The sequence below is a fragment of the Nasonia vitripennis genome, chromosome 2 (genome assembly GCF_009193385.2).
Source record: "Nasonia vitripennis strain AsymCx chromosome 2, Nvit_psr_1.1, whole genome shotgun sequence".
In the NCBI taxonomy this organism is placed as follows: Eukaryota; Metazoa; Arthropoda; class Insecta; order Hymenoptera; family Pteromalidae; genus Nasonia; species Nasonia vitripennis.
The window spans coordinates 19880097-19901877 of record NC_045758.1 but is presented as its reverse complement, the minus strand read 5'-3'; the positions used below and the strand labels follow the sequence as shown (position 1 = coordinate 19901877).

The window sequence follows — 21781 nt, the reverse complement described above, 5'->3', positions numbered from 1 at the left end:
ATTTGACAATAAAGTCACGATACAGTATGGATTTACAATATTTTCCTTGCAACATGACGACACATCACTCTGGGAAGAGGGGCGAAGCGTCATACTCTGATCGGGACGCCGAGGAGCCGTCCCAATTTATTATACGAGGGCATCAGAGAGTTTGCCGCCCCTCTAGTCTCTAGGATTATCATCATTATATAACTTGTATTATGGACCTTACACGTGTACTCATGCAAGAGTGTGTCAGTATTTACAGAATAATATAGTAGCACCTTGTACAAAACATACCTTATGCTAAAGGTTACGCGCGAATCGAGTGTCGAGTGTATATAATAAAAAGGATGGAGACGGGAAGATGGAGATAGCGGAGAGGGGCAATCAAGTGCGCATCTCGGCAAGACATTGCTCGTTCGTTGTTTTTCCATTCCACCGAAAAAGCCGTATCAGTACGGGTACCCGCGTATAATGCTGCACAGTGATTTTCAATCGAGTCGACTATACTTTGACAATTTCGTTGAAAAATCGTGCATCCACCCGAGCGCCGACGTCGTCGTTTTTAGAAAATCAATAACGCACTCTTTGATCCGTGTTCCCCGATCGCGCGGAAGAAGCCATGCGAGAATCGAGCCCCGTTCACGCAAACTCTACTTGCTTTACAAAGGCAGGATTATTTCGTTATTCATGTGTGTGTGTGTGTGTGTGTGTGTGTGTGTGTGTATATATATATATATATATATATATATATATATATATATATATATATATATATATATATATATATATATATATATATAGTTATAGTCATCACTTATGTTATACTGCTATGCATACAAATATCTCGCGGTTCCTAGACAATTGAATTAGTAGTAGAACAAAGACGAGGGGATGAGTAGGGGCGGAGCATGGAGCGGGGATGGTGAGAGAATACAAAAGACATGTGCTTTCGTCGTCGAAAAGCGCAGAAGACCCAGCACCGTGTATTACTTGTCGCTCGTGTTTAACTTGTCTTGGGAAACTTACGTAACTATTATCACTAATGCGTTTGGGGAGAGAGAAAGAGCTTCGAATCCAGCAGAAGAGCTGCCTCAAGCTGCCTCTCCCTCACTCTGTGTTAGGAAGCCAACTCCGAGGCGTTCTTCTCCTCGCGAGTACGGCTCGCTCCTCGCTGCACGGAAAGCAGGGAAGAGGAGACGAGAAAGGAGGCGTTAATTTCGCGCTCTGCATCTCGCGAACGCGCCTAGGATATACGCAGAGTACGGGCGCCGGACTCTACAGTCCCACTCGGCGTCTCGGCTGCGATGCTGAGGAAGAGACGCTGGAACAGGAGAGAAGGACGGAAGAACACGCCAGAGGTAGTAGCGGAGGATACACATCAAAGAGGTGGAAGGCGCCGAGTGGCAAGTGGAAAGTCCAGCAGCAGCGAGCACCCGGTGAGCGGCGCTAATCGAGAGCCGCCCGCGGGAGTATCATCTGGAGCTATGGTAACCTGGCGGTTCCTGGCGAGGAGGCTCGGAGGCGAAGTGCGCAAGCGCTCAGATCTGCATCTCGGGCTCGGAGTCGTCGTGGAACCAGCTGGAGGGCCTCTGGCCGGCGCCGCTCTGCTGCACGTGCACCTCCCGCTCGCTGTACCTGGCCGACCTGGCGAAGTTGCTGCTGCTGCCGCCGGCCGCCGCCTGCCGCGAGAGCTGCTGCTGCTGCTGCTCGAAGCTCGAGCTGGTGGCGGCGACGACCTCCCTCCGGATGGGCCTCGGGGTCGTGTCGGTCGAGCTGCAGAGCTGCAGCTCGTCGTCGTCGAGGCCCCAGTGAGGCAGGTTGCGCGCGGGCACGCCCCAGTGCTCAGTGAACTCGGAGCCGGAGCGCGCGAGGCTCGGCTGCGAGAGCGAGCGCACCAGCGAGTCGCCCTCGAACGAGGACAGGCTCGTCTGGTCGTCCCTGTCGAGCCGGGCGAAGTCGCGCACAGTCATCTCCGACATGGAGCGCAGGTCCGCCTCGCTGCCGCCGCGCGTCGTCGAGCTGAGCTTCCTGTGGAGAACGGGTAGAGCGGGTGTTAGCGGATCGATCGGGGTCGCAGAGGCGAGGGCCGCGGCTTCTGCTACTGACCTGACGCGGCTGCCGGGCGCGCCGGGCCCGATAGAGACGTGTCCGCGCAGCTGCTCAGGCGCGACCAGGCTCCCGCCGTCGCTCTCGTACTCGTAGAGCGTGGGCAGCGAGGAGCGCCTCGAGCGGTTGTCCCAGTCGGCGGGCTTGCCGGCGCGCTTGTAGCGCTGGCCGCTGGCCTTCGAGGAGCCGGAGCCGGAGGGCTGGCCGGGCTGGCCCGCCGGGGGGCTGATGATCCGGATGATGACGTCCCACTTGGCCGGGGGGAAGAGGTTGACGTACCTCGCGTCCTTGCGGATGAGCTCGTAGTCCTCCTTGACGATGGCCTCGGTCAGCAGGGTGCGCAGCGTGCTCTCGGTCGTGATGATCTCGCGCCACTTGTGCCGCTCGCCCGGCGTCAGCTCGCTCGCGTACTGCGGCTCGAGCACGCGCTCGAGGTTGTACCAGGCGCTGCCGCCGGCGCTGCGCTCCTCCTCGGACTCGCGCCGCGTCGGCACGTACGTCGGCTGGATGTGCACGTCGATGGGCTGCTCCATGGGCTGCTCCATCTGCAGCTCCGTGGACTGCTCCCGCAGCTTGGCCTCGCTCTGGCCGAAGGTCAGGTTCGAGGCCGAGCTCACGTCCGAGAAGTTCTCCCAGTCGGGCGGCTGGGGCGGCAGCAGCTCCTCGCGCGGGTAGTTGCGGATGGTTACGTCCCACTTGGAGTCGGGCGGCTGCTGCTGCTGCTGCTGCTGCTGGCGCGCGTGGTACTCGGTCACCTGGCGCCGGTGGCGCTCGATGTCCTCGATGGTCTTCTTCTCGGTGACGGTGCGCAGAAAGACGTCGTCGACCTCGTGGGTCGTGATCTCGGGCCGGCGCGCCGCCACGATCGGCTCGACTAGCGGCTCGACCTCCTCGCGGCTGAGTTCGCGGTACTCCTCGGTCACGTGACTGGTGGTGGTGGCGGAGGCCGGCGCGACGACGGGTGGGGGCGGCGGCGAGGCGGGGGCCAGCATGCTGGCCACGCGGTACTTTGCGTGCGAGGCGTCCGTGACCTCGGTGAGCGAGCGCGTCTCCGTGAGCTCGGTGTTGAGCGAGGCGAGCGAGCGCGGCCGGTGCAGGCTGTGCGTCTGCTCGGTGAGGCTCTGCTCGGCCTGCTGCTTGCGCAGGATGCGCGAGTAGACCGGGGGCGTCTGCTGTCTGGAGCCGCCGCCGACGCCAGGCGGCGAGTGCAGCTCCGGCGCGTAGGCGAAGCTGCTCAGCCGCGGCGGGCCGCCGGCGCTGCTCTCGATCGTGCGGCTCACCTCCTCACGCTCAAGGATGGTCGTGAGGTTGCGCTCGAGCGCCAGGCTGGCCTCGGACTCGGAGGGCAGCGGGCTCGGGGGTGGCGGGGCGCGCTTCACGCGCATCTGCACGTCGAACTTGGGCTCGCAGGGCACAGCCACGGGGTGCCGCGACTGGCTGGTGATTCGCGCCGCACTGACCGCCGTGCTCTCCACCTCGTTGATCGTCTCCGAGTAGAGGGACGAGGAGGCGCGCTGCTCGACCTGCTGGTGGATGAAGGCCTTGGTCTCGTACGAGCCGGCCGAGGACACGGGCAGGGATCGCTCCTCGTCGACCTGCGACGAGAACGGAGAATGCGTGAGAATGAGTGCTCGACACGGGCAGCCGCGCTCTGCAGCGAGGGCGGACCGGTCCAGCTCTGGGAACTCACCTCCGAGTGGCTCTCGCTGGGGTAGTCGCTGGGCAACGTGTCCGAGTGCTCGATGACCAGCTGGGCCTCGCTGCCGTAGACCTGCTGCGTGCCGATGATCCTGGGGATCTTGAATTCGTCGAACATGGACATGCGACTGAGGGCCGAGGAGCCGGAGATCTTGGTGATCTCCGAGCCGGCGAACGTCTGGCGGTGGACGATCGGAACGGGCCGGCGCTTGAGGCACATGTAGGAGCAGCCCAGGCCCAGCAGGAGCAGCGCAAGGAAGAGCAGCGTGCATATCATCAGCAGGATGTGCAGGCCGCTGAGGACCGGCGCCGCTGGTGGCCTGTGCGCGAGTAAAGCGGGTCACATTGCGTCAATACGTCGTCCACAGCCGATCGCGTCTCGAAGTGCCAATACTCACGGAGCTCCTCGGGGCGCGGGCAGGAGGGGTTTCTCCGCCCTGGCCGGCGGGTACCGACAGACAATGGTGATGACTTCGTCGCCATCCATCTCGACGGCCGGGTGGAAGCGCACCACTATGTTGTTGGTGAATACCCGCGGCGGGTCCTGCACCGTTCCGCATCCTGGGGCGAAAAGCAGAGCGAGGGTCAGGGTAAATCGCGAACGGAGTGACGATCATGTGATCTACGATGTGTGTGTGTGTGTGTGTGTGTGTGTGCGTGTGGTGTGTGCGCGCGCGCCTGTGTGTACCTTTGAGGGGCAGCTCGATCCTGGCGGTGTCGAGGCCGCGACCCTTGGTCATGCAGGCGCTATACCGGTCGAAATCGGCGTAGGCCAGCCCGTAGAAGGGCTCCTGGAACATGAGCTCGACCTGCATGCTGCCCTGGGAGCAGTTGAGGAAGGCCTTGGTGCGGTTCAGGTGTATGCTTGGCAGTATCTCGTTGAGGTTCGTCACCGAGCCGTTGAGGGTCGTGTAGATCGGCAGGCCGATGCTGTCGACCTCCTCGATGCTGTTGCCGTGCTCGCGCGTCGGCGCGTCCTCGACATTGTTGTTCGCCTCGATCGTCTTGACGCTGGCCTTGGTCTGACTGAGGCTCGCGCCCAGCTCGCCGTCGTCGTCGTCCTGGAGGGTCAGGCCGCCGCTCAAGAGGAGGCAGGCCCAGAGCGCCGCTCCCAGCCACGGACGCACCGTCTGCATCTGAAAGCCGAAGGTCTCGCTCGTTATTGTATTTTAGATCCGCTCGGGCGTGAAAATCGACGGGTGTATCTGCGCCGGGGGCAATATCCAGATAGCGAGAGCTCAATGCCAACGGCTGGAATTCCAGCGGCCGCGATCGACTTTCGCTCTCCTCGCTCTCCTCCCATCGGTTGTCGCGTGCCTCGGCTATCGAGTGCACGCGTCTCGATACGATGATGATGCCGATGACGATGATGCGAGGCCCGGCGAATTTAGCGCAAATGTGTAACAGTATACAGCGTACAGTTACGCGGCAGTGCGAGAACGGTTACGGCGCGCCTAACACTCTCCGATTATCGGATCGGTCAGATGTGTTGTTGATATAACGTAACTCGAAGCAGCTCGAGTATAGAGCGCTTGTCCCTCGGCGGTGCAGCGGCAAGCCGGCGCAAGGTCATCGTTTTCTTTGCGCAGCAGCGAGCGCTCGGTGTAATGGGGCGCGGGCAGGTCTCGCGAACGCCGCATGCACATGAAAGTTATAGCTGCGGGGAGAGAGAGAGAGAGAGAGAGAGAGAGAGAGAGAGAGAGAGCCGATGAATCGTCGATTACGGCCTCGCGGTCGCGGCGATCGAGGAGGACGTGCGGACAAAAGAGCATTCCTATATCGGGAGCTGCTAGCGCCACGCGATCCTCCTCGGACAAGAGCCTGCTGCGCGCACGCGTACTTTTATTTTATGAAACGGTTAATTCGCGAGCGTTTCCATGCGCAAAGCTGCGGAAATTGCCGTTACTGCCACTTTCCTCCTCCGGCCTATTTTAAGTAGGCGACGACGCGCGACTTGATCACCTGCCAGCAGCTCTTAATTCAGGCGTGCGATTACTCGTATGAGATGCCGCTCTCGTTTTCCCCGATCAATGCGCATATGCGTTCGGATACCCATCGCGAACACGAATTCGATCGCTATTTTGTGTTTCGCCGAAACGGCTTCACAGGCCTAGATCTGTGCCCATTATGGAGCTGTTGGTAAATTAGGCCGTCGTCGTCATCGGCGTGCGTTGCTCTCCCCACATAAATGCATTCCCGTTCGGTTGCAAATGAGACTTTCCAACAGACTGCTTGGAAAATCCACTCGATCACGGAGCGAGAATGGGGGATGAGCGCGCATAATTTCTGCGCCTCGAAGCGGTTGATGTCATATCGCGCGTAATGGGGTAGCAATCGATCAAGACAATGTGTAAACAGCCTGCCGAGAGAAGTAAAGCAACTTTCCTTTCCTTCGAAATCGATCAAGCCGTAATCAGCCACTATCTCGTCAGAGTTCATTAGTCACGCTCGCATTTCCCGGGCCGGCCGAGCGAGTGCGCGCAGAACGACACGCCGCTGGATTCCGCAAGCGCCGAGGCTGCTTGCGTAATTCGCTCGCTCGCGAGTAACAGAGGAGAAGAGGAGCTATACCGAGTCGCAGCGAGCACTGCATACGCACCTCGGCCGACTTCCCGTTCGTGTGGCGGCTCTTCTTTATCTCGGTCGTTCTGGAACTGCTGTCAGGCGCGCAGGCGGCTTCTACGCCGGTCGCTGCATTGCAGGCTGCTGGCCCCAACGACGCTTCGCTGCTCTCTGTTGGGAGAGAAATCACAGAGGTTCATTCAGTGCCGCGAAAGGACTCAGCAGCAGCGATCGCGACTGCTGCAGTTAACGTGCGAGCGACTTTCTTGACGCGGCGCGCTCTTTTTACCGCGCGAAAGGAAGTATATAGTGCGCGGCGGTATGAGGAGTGCAGTGTGCTGTAGTCAGTACTTGGTGTGCACAGCCAGAGCGAGAGGGGGAAGCCGAGCTTATCCGCGCGCAGCTTCTATACACATCCGCGAGAGCGGCTGTCCTTCGGAGTTTCCGGCGGCTCCGCGCGTGCTCGCGCCTTATAGGTACCTACGTAACTTAACTAGTACCTAACTATAGCTGGCTCTCCTCACGCTGTACGCCGTCCTTTTTGCCTTTAATTAGCGCGACGATTAACGCGCTGATCCCCCCGCTCGATTAACTCGCGACCGAGCGCTGCACCGCATCGAGTCACTCGATCGCCCTTCGAGAGAGAAGTCTGCATTCCGAAATCCAACAGGTTATCCTTATACTTGTATCCTTTGATCGCGTGCATTTCACGTTCAGCGAACACTAGCGTCCGCGCGCAAGTTCTGTGGCTCTGACGGCGCTATATGTAATCGTCCATAGTCGAGCACTTTTCAGAGCGTGTTTGTCCGGTCGCGTGCTTACAATGCAGGTACGCGCGCTCTCATCTTCTGTCGGCGCTTGTACGCAGCTGCGCGAACGAATTTCAAGTCAATTTCAGTCACTCGGCCGCGCCCTTTCGACGAATAGCCGCATTCGTTTTTAAAAGCATCGTGCAACACGATGGGGGGGGGACTCCGGCGAGGCGAGTCGTCGAATCGAGAGTATAAAGAAGCGCAGCCGCGCCGGAGATAGAAAGAGACAAAGAGTGCGCGTAGGGGAGCGCTGGAAAACCGGGATAACGTTTACAGCAACAAGGCGCGCACTTTCGTTCTTTCATTGGGCCATTACTCACTCGCTGTGCCTCGCTGCAGAGAGAGAGAGAGAGAGAGAGAGAGAGAGAGAGAGAGAGAGAGAGAGAGAGAGAGAGAGAGAGAGAGAGCTGCCCATGAGACTCAGGGACATACGCGTATACACGCAGCTACGAGCGAACTTTCGAAGACGCGAGCGGCCGAGGGCTTTGAATTCCGCGCGCTTCTGGCGGCCAACCGGATTCGAGCATCGACTCTCTCCCGATAGAGTCGGAGAATCTGATTCTTTCATTTTTACGAGGCAAGAACGCGAGATACCACTATCGTTAGTCACTGCGACGCCGTCGGTGTCAAGAGAGCCGTGACTAAGGCGATTAGTTTTTTTCCTACTATCATGCATATCGCGCGCGTCAGCTTCCCGGAGCGCGAATGTGGCTGTGCTCGTGGCTATTTTTAAAGGAGACCGATATTAAGAGCGCTTGGGGCGGAATCGCCCCGGTGGTGATCTCTTCCCTCCCTCTCCCCCCCCTCTCTCTCTCTCTCTCTCTCTCTCTCTCTCTCTCTCTCTCTATTACTCTTTATTACGTTTCTGATGAAGCGATCCAGCGCGTGCCCCGCCGTCAATCTCTCGACTCGCGAGCATCCATTTCGCGGCCGGGTAAAATTCGCCCGTACGAAGGCAGACTCGCAAACGAGCTCCTCTCCTTTTATCTGCGCCCTAGCTCTCTTGCGCCCAGCGAGGAATTTCGAGATTCGGAGATATGAGCCGGCGGCCGGGCTCGTGCTGGAAAATCGAACAAAGCCGCGCCATTGCGTATTCGAGGAGAGCTCGAGCCAGAAAACCGAGCCCTCCTCCTCGGACGCCATCAGGCTTGCTCACCTCGCGGCTCGCATGCTCGAAAAGGAGCGCGCCGGGCGAAAATAATCGTCAGCAGCTCCTGCCTTATAGAGTGCCAGCCACGGATTGCGCAAACCCGCGCGCAGCCTTCGTACCGACGCGATGCCCCTATAGGCATGACGAGGAACTTGCTTTTTTTCCCCGCTTGAGGCTCGTTTTCCCATACTTTAGAACGGAGGTTCTGCGCACTTTTCGTCGCAGCGTTCGTACATGCTGTTCGCGAGAACGATTAAGTATTGCACGCGCTATTTATTTCGGTTCATAAGTATTAAAAATAATCAGCCGACGCGTAACGCTCCGAGTGTCCGCCGAGACGGGGCAGTAAACATTTCAGCCGGAGTATTTTTCCGACGGTAGCTGCAATGTGCGCTCAAAAGAAGCGTCGGAGGATGTAGTGGGTATAGTCGAAAACCGATCGCCAAGTTGAAGCTGATGCGCGGGTAGAACGGGGCGCGAGGCTAATAGAATTACGGTCAGAGCTAGGGCCCAATTCGTTATTTTATATTCCTCCTACCCGGCAATTCGCAGAGCGCGGGGGGCAAGCTGGGAGCCGTTCTCCGCGTCCGAGAGGGAGGGAACAAAGTAGCCGCACGCTGGCGTGGGGTACTTGAACGAGCGAGAGCTGAGTAAGCCCCGCGTCTGCCGCGTAGTCCAGTGACGTCATCCGACTCGTCGCGACTCGCGAGCGAGTCAGAACCAAGATGGCGGAGGCGCGACTCTATGAGCGGCGTTGGTCGTCGAGGCGCGAGGGATTCGATCGACGCCGGCTACTCCTACTCGTCTCGGACTCGGCGCGGCTGGGTGCACGCCGAGATTTTCCGAGTTGTTTTTGCACGGCACAACTCGAGCCCCTCTGCGTTCACCCTGGGAGCCTGAGAAAGCAATGAATGAAAAAACGAAAAAACGAAAAAACGAAAAAACGAAAAAGCGAAAAAACGAAAAAACGATAAAACGAAATAACGAAATAACGAAAAAACGCTCCCGTGCGTCTTGTTAGCATCCGGCTTTTCCGAAGGCTAATAAGACGTACGGGAGCGTTTTTTCGTTTCTGCGCGGGCCCTCCGAGTACTTGTAAGCCGCATTAGGCTCGTTAGTCACGCGCGTGTCATTTGTTGTATAGCTTGTGAGCGGAGAAAAGAGATTCACGGCAGGCTGAATCGCTCGAGAGCCCCCCCCCCCCCCTCTCTCTCTCTCGGCGACGGCCACTTTCTACTTACTCCGCGGCCCGAGTGTGCGTACGTGTGTATAACGAAAGTGAATTCGCGAGCTGCTTTCGAAAAGCGATGCTGCCCGCGGCGCGGGATATCGAGAAAAAAGGAATGAGCGCATCAGCCTGCGAGAAAGTGCTCTCGCTGGGCGTGCGTTGCGTCACCGCGTCTCTCTCGTTCTTGTTATTGTCGCAATACCGTGTCGGACGGCTGCGATCCGCGCAGGATGTCCAATAACAGTACGATGGAGCGGCGCGAAGAAAAAACGCTGGACGCGCGCGCGCAGCTGTATCGCGCACGTAGTTGCAAGCGTTAACGGTAAAAGCGTTATTGCACGCCGACGGCTCGCGTAATTCATTAATAGATCGATAATAGACACGCGCGGCTCGCCTCGCTGGCATCGGAGACTGCGTTCGCACTGTCGGTCGGCATGCGAGAGGCCAATAATCTATACGTAAATATCCTGTGCAAGCACTTGATACACGCACTAGAACTGGCCGCTCTCCGTTTCCGCACGCCGTAAATCCCCCTTTCTAATCTATTCCGATTTTCTGAATATCCTTTCTCCTCCCGACTCGCCGCGAGTCGTGGGTGGAGGCTTTACGACTACTCAGCGTGCCTTTTTAACTGCTCAGTGTGGGCAGTTTTCCTCGATTTACAACATTTCAGCTTCTAGCCGGTTGAGAAGCTGCAGCGAGCCTGGCATTATTGTCGTTTCAGTCATTAGAATATGCCAGAATGATCATTAATCTGCTTAATATTAATAAGCCCGCAGGAGCACACACAGGAAATGCGTCGAGTTAAGAAAGAAGAAAGCATGAAGTTGCTGGAGAGAAACAAAGGTATAACCGCGAGCCGACGAGTTTCTATTTTCGTACAGAGCTTCGAAAGTCCACATCGCATCGGTTCCATTTTCAATTTTCAATTTTCAATTTTCAATTTTCAATTGTCAATTGTCAATTTTCAATTTTCAGGCCCCCAGACCAAATACACGATTCCGCTCGAGCGTTTCTCCGTAAAACTAATGTCGCTCAGTATATAGGAGCAGTGCAAGCTTGTTTTCAGTGATTTTTTCAGCGTTAAGTAATAAACGACTCTGTTCAACGTCGCGAGAGTCCGCCTTTTTTTGCCGTGCACATGTGGCCTGCGGTACGTGATAATGCACGCAGCGCAGTGCACAGGAGGCAGGAGGTGCGAGTGGCCGCATAGACGGTATAGGAGCGGTGTGCGCGCGAGCTGCTAGCGCTCCGTTACGTTCGACTGCGAAGAGGCCGATCGGCTCGCTCGCTCCTCGTCCAAGGATCGCGGAATACCGTTTTTCAAGGTCTCACGAGTGAGCGGCTCCTCTAGGCGTCCCGAGCGAGAGAGAGAGGGGGGAGGGGGTGGGGGGAGGGGGGGAGCATCCAGAGACTTGCTCGCTATTGTGATTCGCGGATGCTTCCTTCTTTCCCCGAGCCGAGTGCTTGTTTGTTTCAGAAAAGTCACGGCGCGCGCTGTAATTATCCGGCCCCTCTGTCTCTCTACTGATGAACTACTGATGAACCGAGCGCGCCCGCGCGCGCGTGTTCTCTTTGTAGGAGGTCGTCGCCGCCGCTTTTCATTTTTCACCTCGTTTATTCTCCTTCATTTATTCCACCAAACACCTGCCCGGCGGTTTTCAGGAGTCTTGGTTTTCAAGTTATTTAGCTATTGTGAATGGCCGCGAGGTTCCCCTGTCTTACATCGCGCTCCGGAGGAGAACTAATTCAAGTACTCGTTATTTCATTGCTTTCCGATTATCGCGGCGTGTATAGCGAACGCTCGTTGACTCGCGCGGAATCTATATAAAAACAAAGCTAGCGCGAGCCAGCATTATATTCAACAATCACTTTGTCGCGTGCAACGCCGTCGCAGCAGAAAATACGAAAATAGTTTAAAAGAACGCCTGCTGCTGAATGGTTTGCTACGATTACGAAAGCGCCTCGTATACGACATGCGCGCGATAAGCTCGGGCGAGCTAAAATAACATTTTTAAAGGTTCATTTATCAAAAGAACAATATGCCGCCGTGGCAGTTGTCGCCACGAAACGTCATGACAATGCCACACAGAACTTGGGTCGCGCACTAGAATGTGCGCGCTTGGACGTTATTCTTGCGAATTGACAAGTAGATAATCCGAGAGTTGATTTTTGAAATGCACGTGATAAAAGATGAATACTTAGCGCAAGCTCAGCTGGCCCCTTCCGATCGACGAGCATCTCCCTCCTGTGCCCGCGCGCACGTACCTACACTGCACTTTGAGGCGCCTATTCACAAATGACGTCCTTGACATGCTTGCGTCCGCCGCCGAGTCTTCTCTAGGCGTTCCTACACGCGCGTTTCACAACTCCTCGACTCCCATCGGACGGAATGACGCGCGAGCTGGATGCGGGACGCAGACGCGCTCGCGCTCGGATCGGCAGAGACAATCGGCAACTTTCTCCGTGCCGCAAGCATCTACCGCCCTCGCGCAATCTGCGAGCCGCAGCGACCGCAGCGACGAAGAAACGCGCGCCGAAGCAGTTTCGGGATCGTGGAGCGGCGACGGCACTTTGCACTGCTGCTGGTATAGTGCGCGAGAGAGCGCGAGAGAGAGGCCGCGCGCTCGGAAGATCGCTCAGGTGTCAACGAACGGTTTTCCAGCGCGCGAGAGCCCCTAGCCGCACTCGCACTCACGGAAACGCGCGAACGGCGCTTTCACAGGGTCCGCTGCTGCTGGTACCTGTGCGTTGGCTGCGCAAGAGAGAAAGCGTAGAGGTGCCGGGCGTACTGCAGGTTGCCTCTCTGTCTCCGCGCTGCTCGTGCAGGTAGGAAGGTGCGATCGCGACTAGCGCCCGCTGAGCTGACTGGGGCCTGGCTCGCCTACTCGGCTAACTCGGCTTCCGAAGCGCTCCCCCCCCCCACCCCACTGCGACCGGCCAGCTCTCCGCTCCGGCGGCCCCCTCCAGCGGCCTCGCGACTCGCGGGCCTCCGCGCGCAGCGCTTAGCTGCAGGCCAGCCTTTACTAGGCTCGAGTTGCGACTTGCGAGCCGGATTGCCTTGGCTTGGCTCCTGCTATGCGGCCTATCTCCCTCTCACAGCTGTTCTCGCTTCTCATTCCAGCGGCTTTCGATCGTTTGTAGAACCGAGTCCGGCCGAGCTTTCAAAGTCCAGGCAATTGATTCGCCGCCGGTATAGTATACTCAGGTATACTCTTTGAATTCTGCGAGGATGAATTCTTTCAAAATACAGCGATTAGATTTAATTCTTTAAAATAAGGGAATCGTGCGGGAACGCTCTCTGCGGAATTCATGCAGCACGGGCGATAATTGCAGGCGTAAATGCTTTCTTCGAATCGATGGGCATGCGCATGCAGGGGAGAAGAGGCGGAGCGCATAATGAGCAATGCACGCATGCAGCTGAAATTCCTTTGAGCGTTTTTCTCGGCAAAGGCGGAATCGCCGAGGCGAACAGCGAATCAGACCGGCCGAGCGAAAAAGGCGACGGGTTGGACACAACTCGGTAGCAGCAATGTGTCTATATAAAGTCTAGGCGGAAAAAAAATCGGAAGACGACGGTGGACTGCTCAATCTCGTTAATCTCGTTGACTCGCACCTCTCCCCGCTGACAGCGTCACTCCCGCGATAAATCAAACATCCAAAAGTGTGCAGGCAACTAGAAAGAGAGCTGAAAAGGAGCAGTCGAGCGAAAGGAGCGAGCGGGAGAGGGAAAAATAGCGAAAGATAGAGACGGAGACGGGAGATTGGAGAGAGGGGGAGAGAGACAGGGCGTGGGCGCCCAAGGCCTTCTGCTCGCCATTTACGGCCAGCAGCGCCGCTCCGCGCGGATAGATTATAAGAAGAGAGAGCGAGAGAGAGAGAGAGAGAGAGGGGGGGGGGGGGAGAGGCAGAGAAACAGCTCGGTCACTCCTGGCCCTGCAATGTCCCAAGCTTCGAAAAGTCAAATGTGCCGCGCTGCGTGTTTCGCTCGCCAACTCCCCGAAACTCTCGGGTCAAGAAACTCCGCAAACGGCAGACTCGCGGCAGTATACAGTGCGTAAGCCATCACACTCGGAGCCGACTGCGCGGAGCCGGAGAGCGCTTCCCTTGATTTCGCGGGCAGTTTTACACACGAGGTTGTCGCGCGGCGCAGCTGCGCGTAGGCGTACAATTAACAATTAAATTTGAATCTTTGTATAGGTGCCCGGCACGCGTGCGCAGCCATCAGACTTTCTCTTCTGAACTTGAGCAGCGCGGCGGCTACTCGACTCGATTGAAATTCCCTACGCGCAAGCCCGGCGATTTACGATTTGCGACTTGCGAGAGAAGACGAGAATGAGAAATCCAGGAATAAGCGCAGCGCGCGCGGCAGGACGCTGGTCGGCGGAAAGCCTAGACGAGCGAGCGAAGGATTCCTCGGGAGGCGCGGCTGCACACGCACATTCCCCGCGGCCAGTAACCTCCTCCTTCCGACGCTGCTCGCGGAATGCATCTCTCTAGACTCTAGAGTCTGGTCTCTGCTCGGCCGATACCGCCACCCGCGCGACACGTCCTCCTCCTCCTCCTCCTCCTACGTGCCCGAGCGAAGAGCGAAGATGCGACTCTGGGAATCTCTGGGAATCTCTGGGAATGGAATCGCCGGCCCACGCTGGTACATGCATATTCCAAGCCGAGAGCAACGCCGATTATTCTATTCCGTCGCGCAGCGCGGCTGCGCAAGAACCGGGTCACGGTCGCTGATGCAGCTGTATAAATACGTGCATTGTCCGCGAATGCCTCGCCCCTTTTTCGTATGACTGTACTTTCGATCAAACTCGATATATTTGGATAAAACTGGCCTCACTTTCACTCGCTCGTAACCCAAGCAGTCGGCAAAGTTACGTACGTATACTCCTCTCTTTTCTCCTTTCCGTTTCTGTCGTCTGCTAATTCACGTTGACAGCGCCGAAAATTCACGACATATAGCTTTTTTAACGCGCAGCGCCCTTATATTACATATTGCATGCGACATCTTTCGTTGTAAGGGGCGACGCCTACGAGCCGTGAAAGGGCAAGTTGAAAAACAAGGTAAGCTTTTGATGGCAAAAGTGCCGCGAGATTATGCAAATCCCGGACGTGGCTGCATTTTTCAAAAATCCTTGAGACTCTGAGAAAGGACTCTCTCAATTCTTTTCCTACCTGCCTCCGACGAAACAGGCCAGCCTAAAGTAAAAGGTCCTTTAACAGAGCGCGAATTTAAAAACGTATTATGCGCAGTTGAAAGGCTGAATAAATAAATTTCCTACGCTCTCGGCGAGGCGAAAACCCGGTCCGGCCCGGTTCGAATTACAAAATCCGCCTCTGGCAGCTGTTACAGATCTCTCGCGGCTAGCAGGCGTACTTATGCGCTGACTGCACGCGCGCGCCTCAACGCGTAGGCCGGATCTGCCCGAACGGGAAACGGTCCGAGACGTGCGACGATTTCGCAACTCCAACGCAGCTGGCAATAGTGATCCTGCGTCACTTATACAGGTAGACACACTCGCGCGCGAGCCAATCGAACCCAAAGCAAAAGTGCCTTTGACAAAGCGACGCCTTGTTGTTTCGCAATCGAAAGTCCACGGTATGGCGTTTTTTGCCCGAGAACCAGTTTCCTGCGTGGTTCTGCTCTCGTTGTGATTGTTTTATATTATCGGACGATTAAAAGTATCTTATTATATAGCTGCACACCACGCAATATTCTGATGTTGAAGGAGAGAGAGAGAGAGAGAGAGAGAGAGAGAGAGAGAGAGAGAGAGAACACCGTCCAATATGCTTCAAGCCAGACGTGGAGTCGAATTCCGCTGGAGCCTATATAGCCTAGGTAGATGATGAATTCACTGTTTCACTCGTTTGTGGAAATAATTATTTGTTATCAAGCTAGTGTTAAAATATTATAATGACAAATTTTCATGACTCATCAATCATCAAATCCGCATGCGCAAGATTTCTCCACTTCACTTTTCTAGCTGATTCTTAAAAACTTACCACACGAATGCGACACGGAATACAACCTACGAATTATTGCGCAAGTTAAAACTCTTATAGTGCTTGTGCGGGAATACAGTCGATGTACCTTTACGCTGAACGCTTATTATAATGTGATCAAATGTTTGAAAGAGTCCTATTGCGTTTACGGCTTTTCGAATCCTCAGCTGCGCGTAATAATTGTATCCACTAAACAAAAAGTTCGAAATCTTATTATAGAACTATAAAAACAATTTTAATATTAAAGTATTAATATACCTATACATAAGAACTACGCGCCGAAGAATTGCTAGCAGTCTCGCTTCCCTCCTAATCAAGGAAGCTTTGTAATAGTGACTTTAGAAGTTCCTCTAGAAACATGTTGGAAGTGTGTTTTGGTGTTTTTCGACAATATACGTATGGATGTATGTGTGCAAATCCAGAAAAAAACCGGACAGTTCAGGGGGCTTGAGTCAACAAAATTGAAATTTGAGGACACACCCACCAAACAAACTTTTTTGGGTTCCTTAGGCCACTTTATATTCTCTTATAGGGATTTAACACGGGGAAAATTAACGAAAACTAGCCACGATGCAACTTTACCCACTCAGTGTATGAAGACGCAATCCCAAAATGTGTATTGCTAGGAGCAAAGTATCAGAAGAGAGCTTCAATTCGAGGGCTAGTGAGTTAAAAATGGTTGCCTAGGGAAAAGTTGTCTAGGCTTGAAAATAGCGAAAAATCATGAAAACTTGAATTTTTTACAAAAGTCGGCGATTTTTCCCATTTTCAAAATCCTTATAACTTTTGATCCGAGCAGTCAATTTTGATCACGTGGTCCTCAAATTGAAGCTCTTTTCTTCTACTTTTATTTTTTTATTTTTTATTATTTTTTTTTTTTTTATAAATGATTTATTTGCTTAAAGGCTACAATATGTGGATGTACAATGGTGCAAACAAATAATTATAAAAACCAAATCGGTATGAGGAGTACGCAAATACAAAATGCACGCATATACGTATTTGGACAATAAATTTTTAAGGCTAAGAGTACACTAAGACTGAGCCGTCCAGAGTTCTAACAGTATATATGGTTATTGCATTATTCGGAAAAACTTTGGTTTTATACAAAGAAAAGCCGTACATACTATATCGCTTTGTGGGAAGAGACGCAAGATTTGTACATATATACAGATGGACTCAAGTCCTACAATAATATTAGAGTTACATAGGTAAATTTAAATTACATTTAAATAATTAATGCGAGTAAGTATGACGTCAGACCGTGGGCCCGGCACAGCAGTCCTAATATCTAAGATTAGTGGACTATTCTCACTCTTCTCCGGCGAACTTCATCGTGGAATTTCCCATCGTCAACTAACCAATAATATTTTTTGTTAGTTTTATGATTAATTTTATTATCTACGGCAGGCATTGTGGTAGAGTATTTAAGCGATGGGTTATTAGGATCAAAAGTTATGGTTTTATTTGATTGGTGACGGGATTGATGGTATAATATTGGTACGTTGGTATCGTTTTGGATGTACCCTTTGCTGTCAAAGTACATGAAGGCTTGATGAGGGTGGTAGCCCGTTTGAGCCATGCCAATTATTTCGGTGCAGTTATATTCAGTGTATTTGTTCAAGTATTTATTGGGAACTACTGGGAGATTCGCGAAGTAGTTTCTCGTTAATCCAATTTGGAAATTGTCAATCCTAGGGATATCAGCCTTATTATAGAGCGATTGGCTATTAATAAAGTGCTTGGAGTCGTCATGTTTTTTGAAAGCGTGGAGCGCTGTCCTGATAGGCGGGAATCGATCCTGGGTCATCAGCGTGGTAGCCGTGCGTTCTATCCGTTTACCTAAACTGAACTATTACGTTCGAAATTTCATATCTGATATATATATATATATATATAAAGTACTTCAACATGTACAAACTAAAATTAATAATAAATAACGGCAATCCATAAATAATAGCATAGTATATCTCGAGCTTTAGTTTTTATGCGCAGCACATAGAAGGAAAGCAAGCGGAGGTGATAATTTTTCATCTAAAAACTAAACCTCAAATCCACCTACCCTATAAGCACCGAGAGCTCTTCAATTAGAGGTTATATTTTCGAACGATTGCTTCACGAATAAATAAATGCCTCAAGTATGCAGCTATCTGGTACGCTACATAGTTTTTCGTGTCTAGGTGTTCGGGGTCGGCGATGACGGACTCTAGGAAGTGCGCTCCATAGATTTTTGTAAAAGGCTCACTTGTAGGCGTCATTCTCTAGCTTTATGGAGTTGTAGGAAGGGCGCATCGTTTCGAAAAAAAACGGATTACTAACCTCAAAATAAAAAAAAAAATTTAATTTATTACCCGAATGGAAATTCTATGTGCGAGCCCCATGTATGGGGCGAAAATTTCGTCCTTTTCTCTCGAAAAATCTCCCTTTACGAGTTATCGACGAAAAATGCATTCCTAACCTCAAAATTGAAAAATCTGACCATACTACCTGAATGGAAATTTGTATATAAACGAAAAATGCATTTATATATATATATATATACATATCGGGCCCTGAATCCCGACATCGGCGACCCTCTGGACATCATCTATTTGCGATTCGTAATCTTACGTTCTCTTGGCCAAATATTTTTCAGATATTATCAGGATAGTATCATGATATATTTTTTCTCACATAAGACGTTATAAATAACGTCAATAAACATTTTTAGTTGTCGTGTCTTTACCTAGATGAAAAATACTAGCTCTCGAAAACCCGGCAACGTTTTTACCATCAGGGATCAGTTTCGAGAAAACTCCCTTAATAAATATTATATTCCTGCCCTCGCTTTCCCCCAATGTTCAAACGTATTATAAAAAATTGTTTTCCTATTAAAACTTTGCTGCAGGGGGTATGTGGGTTTAAGAGTTTCAGTTTTAGGATCGCTCCTCTCATTTGTTCACTGTTGAATAAGTGAATCAGATTCACTTGTTCAAAGGTTAAATTTTCACTTGATAAAATAGTATTTATGTTAGCATTTCACTGATTAGAATAGTCATATTTTCACTGTTCTAAAAGTTAAACCGAATTTTGGTGTCTAAATAGTGATTTTTTCACTATTTCAACAGTGAAAAATATGTTCACTGCATCAATAGTGAAAATTTTCACTGCTTTACATGGAGAGAGATAGTAATACACATTTATCGATCGCGCCTCCGGACATTGAGTACCTACAGTTGAGCAATGGCTAATTTTCGTTATAATTTTCCCCATATTAAATTCCCATAAGAGAATTTAAAGTGCCCGGCAAAAAAAGAAGTATTTCGAAAACTTGGGAACCCAAGGTTTTTTGTGTTCTGGGTGGCCTAAGAAACCAACAAAAGTTGGTCTGGTAGGTGTGCCCTCAAATTTCAATTTTGTTCGCTCAGGACCCCAAAAGTGTCCGGTTTTCTGTGGATTTGCACATATGTGTTCGTTCGTATACGCCTATATGTCAACTTCTACTCAGTAGATTTTAATAGTGTTTATTTAACACGCGAACGATTTTCGCGTTTTTCGTACCTATTAATAGGGACTAAAGTAACTCTTTTTTGACCGGCGGGCAAAAAAGTTATTTTAGCGGGCAATAAAAACCTTTATTGCCGGCATATTCAAACAGCGGGCAATAATGGCCTTTATTGCCCGCAAATTTTTTTTTGTAATTTTTAAAAAAAGTGGATTTTGATAAATTTGCATTATTTATTTATTTTATATAATGTTTTAACAAGGCAAGAGCACGGTTGCCGTGTCAAAAAATAGTCACATCAGTCCCTCTTAACACGTACGAAAAAACGCGAAAATACGTCCGCGCGTTACATAAAATATGGTGTGCACCAAGGGCTAAGTGGGCATTTTGGCCTCGTGGATTTTGCAGTACTCGTCTGCGGCTCGTAAATGCCCTCGCCTTCGGCTCGGGTTAACTCGCCTTGACTCGTACTGCGAAATCCACACTCGGCCTAAAAAAGCCCACTTTACGCCCTTGGTACACAATATACTATTTTACTACTGCAACATAATGGGGAACTAGTTCGTTTTTCATTTTGTAAACGGGATTTTACTTTTTCCAAGAATGTTATCGAAAGAGTTAGTGAAAGTAAATCACTGAACAGGTATACCTGGAAGAGAATAAAATTACCTATCTTTTTTTACCACAGAGAATTTAGCGTAGCGTTTGCCGTTCTTTTGTAATACACCAAAAAGTGAAATTTTTGAAACCGTTATAACTCGATAACTAATAACAGTGAAATTTCTCAAAAAATCATAAGGGGTAAGAATGATAAAAACTACTATCTGTTTCAATATCAAGGTACTCTACTAATTGTTTCCTCAGAAAAAAATCGATCACCGGAAAAAACAGTTTTTATACAGACTACGGCGATAACTGAAGAAAAAAGAGATGAATCATATTAAAAATTTTGATTTAGACAGAAATTGTTGATGTCTTGATCCCTTTCTTTGGGCTGCTTATTAGTCACAACAGATTTTGAAATATTTGAGATTTAATTGATTCAAAGATCGTACGCTAAAATTAGTATAGAATAAGAATAGAAACAGCGTTTATATTTTTGAAGTAATCAAAAAATATAATTAATATGGATAAACGCACTTTTCTTATACCTCCTCGGGGTGGTTTCAAAATGTTGTCTTTCATCGGCCTTTTGGGTCTAAGGACCAGATCTGATATAGTTCCAGAGATAAAATAATGAGTGTTATTCCAACTGATTCAGCAGCCTCTGGCATTTCTAAAAAGGCATATATCAACTAGTTTATCACTATTAGTTCAAAAGTTATTGGAAAAATTCAAATCTGAAAAATGAATAATTACGATATGATGTTTAACACACTACTGAATTTTTTCAATAACTTTTGTAGAAGAAATAACTTACTTGCACGGTTGTGCGTGCACGCGGAGCGCCGACCAGTCTACCTTAAACACGCAGCACTGGGTAGAGAACAAGCGAATAACCTTCCAGTTCTTAGCTCGGCAACGCACTGATGAGCTGCTATGCCATACCGGAGGATAATATCCTTCTTGTAAATCGTGACAAGCAGTACGTCTATCGTCAACATCAAGCTATCTAGTCGCGGCCAAAGACGTTCTACAGATAAGCCGAATATTGAGCTATAATACGCGACGTATATACGCAGGAAGGTGACAATAAGACAAGAATTGCCTTTCCCACGTGCTTGCGCTTCATCGGGATGTCATAGAAAACTGGCCCTGTCATAGAAAATGAGCCGAGAAGCGTCTCATTCAAAAGAACTGCGTCGCCTACCATCACGCGCAACTTTCGGTACACGCAAAGATAATAAATCGCAAGAGCCGAGTGTCAAATTAAAAAGCAAGTTAGTGAGTAATCGATTCAGCGGTAGAGGATCGGGAAAAGAATAAATTTCTTTCACGCCCCGGGCGAGAGTGAGGAAGCCGAAATAGCGGGCTGGCCGCATCGCCGCGTCGATGGAACGCAATTAGGCTGCCCGCAGGGCCAGCGCGCTCAATCACGTCAAATCTGCGTCACACAAACGAGCCGAAGCAGAGGAGCATAATCGGCCGCAGAGCTCCTATCGCATGCCTATCGCACCATTCTCACTTTCTCATGCCCGCGCCTTCGGGGCGCAGGGGAGAAGTTGAGGTGAGCCGCGCGCCGCCCGGGTGTAATATGCTTACTTATATAGGTTTATGCATAGGCGGCAGGAGGGAATTTCGGCAGGCTAAACGCCGCCGAGCAGCCGGGTCAGGCCCATCCGATGCGCCGAGGAATCGCCGTAGATGCGTATCATCTTGGCGATCCAGCCCTTCGCTTGCACGAGAGAGGCGCGAGGCTTTTCGGATCTCATCTCCACTCTTCCTTCCACGTCGCGCACAATTTCGTCATAAACGAATCTTAATTGCGATCGCGAGTTGAGCAGCGCCTATACATCTTGTTTATTATCTTAAATCAAAAAATCAAGACCAAAGTCGCGTAAACGACGTTCGCTAGACGAATGCCAAGGCAAAGCTGGCTCTCCCCGCGCGCTTCTGTTCGCTAATGAACTTTTTCTCTGGCCCATGCGATATAGCAGAAGAAGCGCTAAGAGGAAGGCTTAAGGGCATGCTGAAGAATCCTTTTTTAATGGCTGCTGTAAAAAGGCCCGACGCCTCTGCTCGTGGCTGGAGCGCGCTTTCGTGTAATGGGAGGCTTAAAATTTTACTGCCCAGAGAATTCGGTACTATGC

The 21781-nt window shown here is 51.5% G+C and overlaps 1 protein-coding gene across 2 annotated transcripts; it reads right to left on the bottom strand.

The window, feature by feature from the left end:
- Positions 1–932: 932 nt before the first annotated feature.
- Positions 933–12414, bottom strand: LOC100120271. 2 transcript variants are annotated; one of them, XM_016988769.2, is made up of 7 exons: positions 12286–12414; positions 6389–6522; positions 4478–4925; positions 4188–4350; positions 3782–4109; positions 2092–3686; positions 933–2013 (listed from the first exon to the last, which is right to left on the bottom strand). In XM_016988769.2, exons 3-7 carry the CDS (start codon positions 4923–4925, stop codon positions 1524–1526), a joined length of 3024 nt encoding a protein of 1007 aa, XP_016844258.2. In that variant the 5' UTR covers positions 6389–6522; positions 12286–12414; the 3' UTR covers positions 933–1523. The 2 variants fall into 2 exon arrangements, with proteins under 2 accessions (XP_016844258.2, XP_031778766.1); XM_031922906.1 differs by lacking the exon at positions 6389–6522.
- Between the last annotated feature and the right edge of the window lie 9367 nt (positions 12415–21781).

Excerpts from the sequence above, each read along its gene's own strand:
- LOC100120271 (XM_016988769.2), bottom strand. The coding sequence starts at position 4,925 with ATGCAGACGGTGCGTCCGTGGCTGGGAGCGGCGCTCTGGGCCTGCCTC. Across the intron at positions 4,351-4,477 it reads GATCGAGCTGCCCCTCAAAG|GATGCGGAACGGTGCAGGAC; the intron begins GTACACACAGGC and ends TTTTCGCCCCAG. Across the intron at positions 4,110-4,187 it reads CCCGCGCCCCGAGGAGCTCC|GCCACCAGCGGCGCCGGTCC; the intron begins GTGAGTATTGGC and ends ACTCGCGCACAG.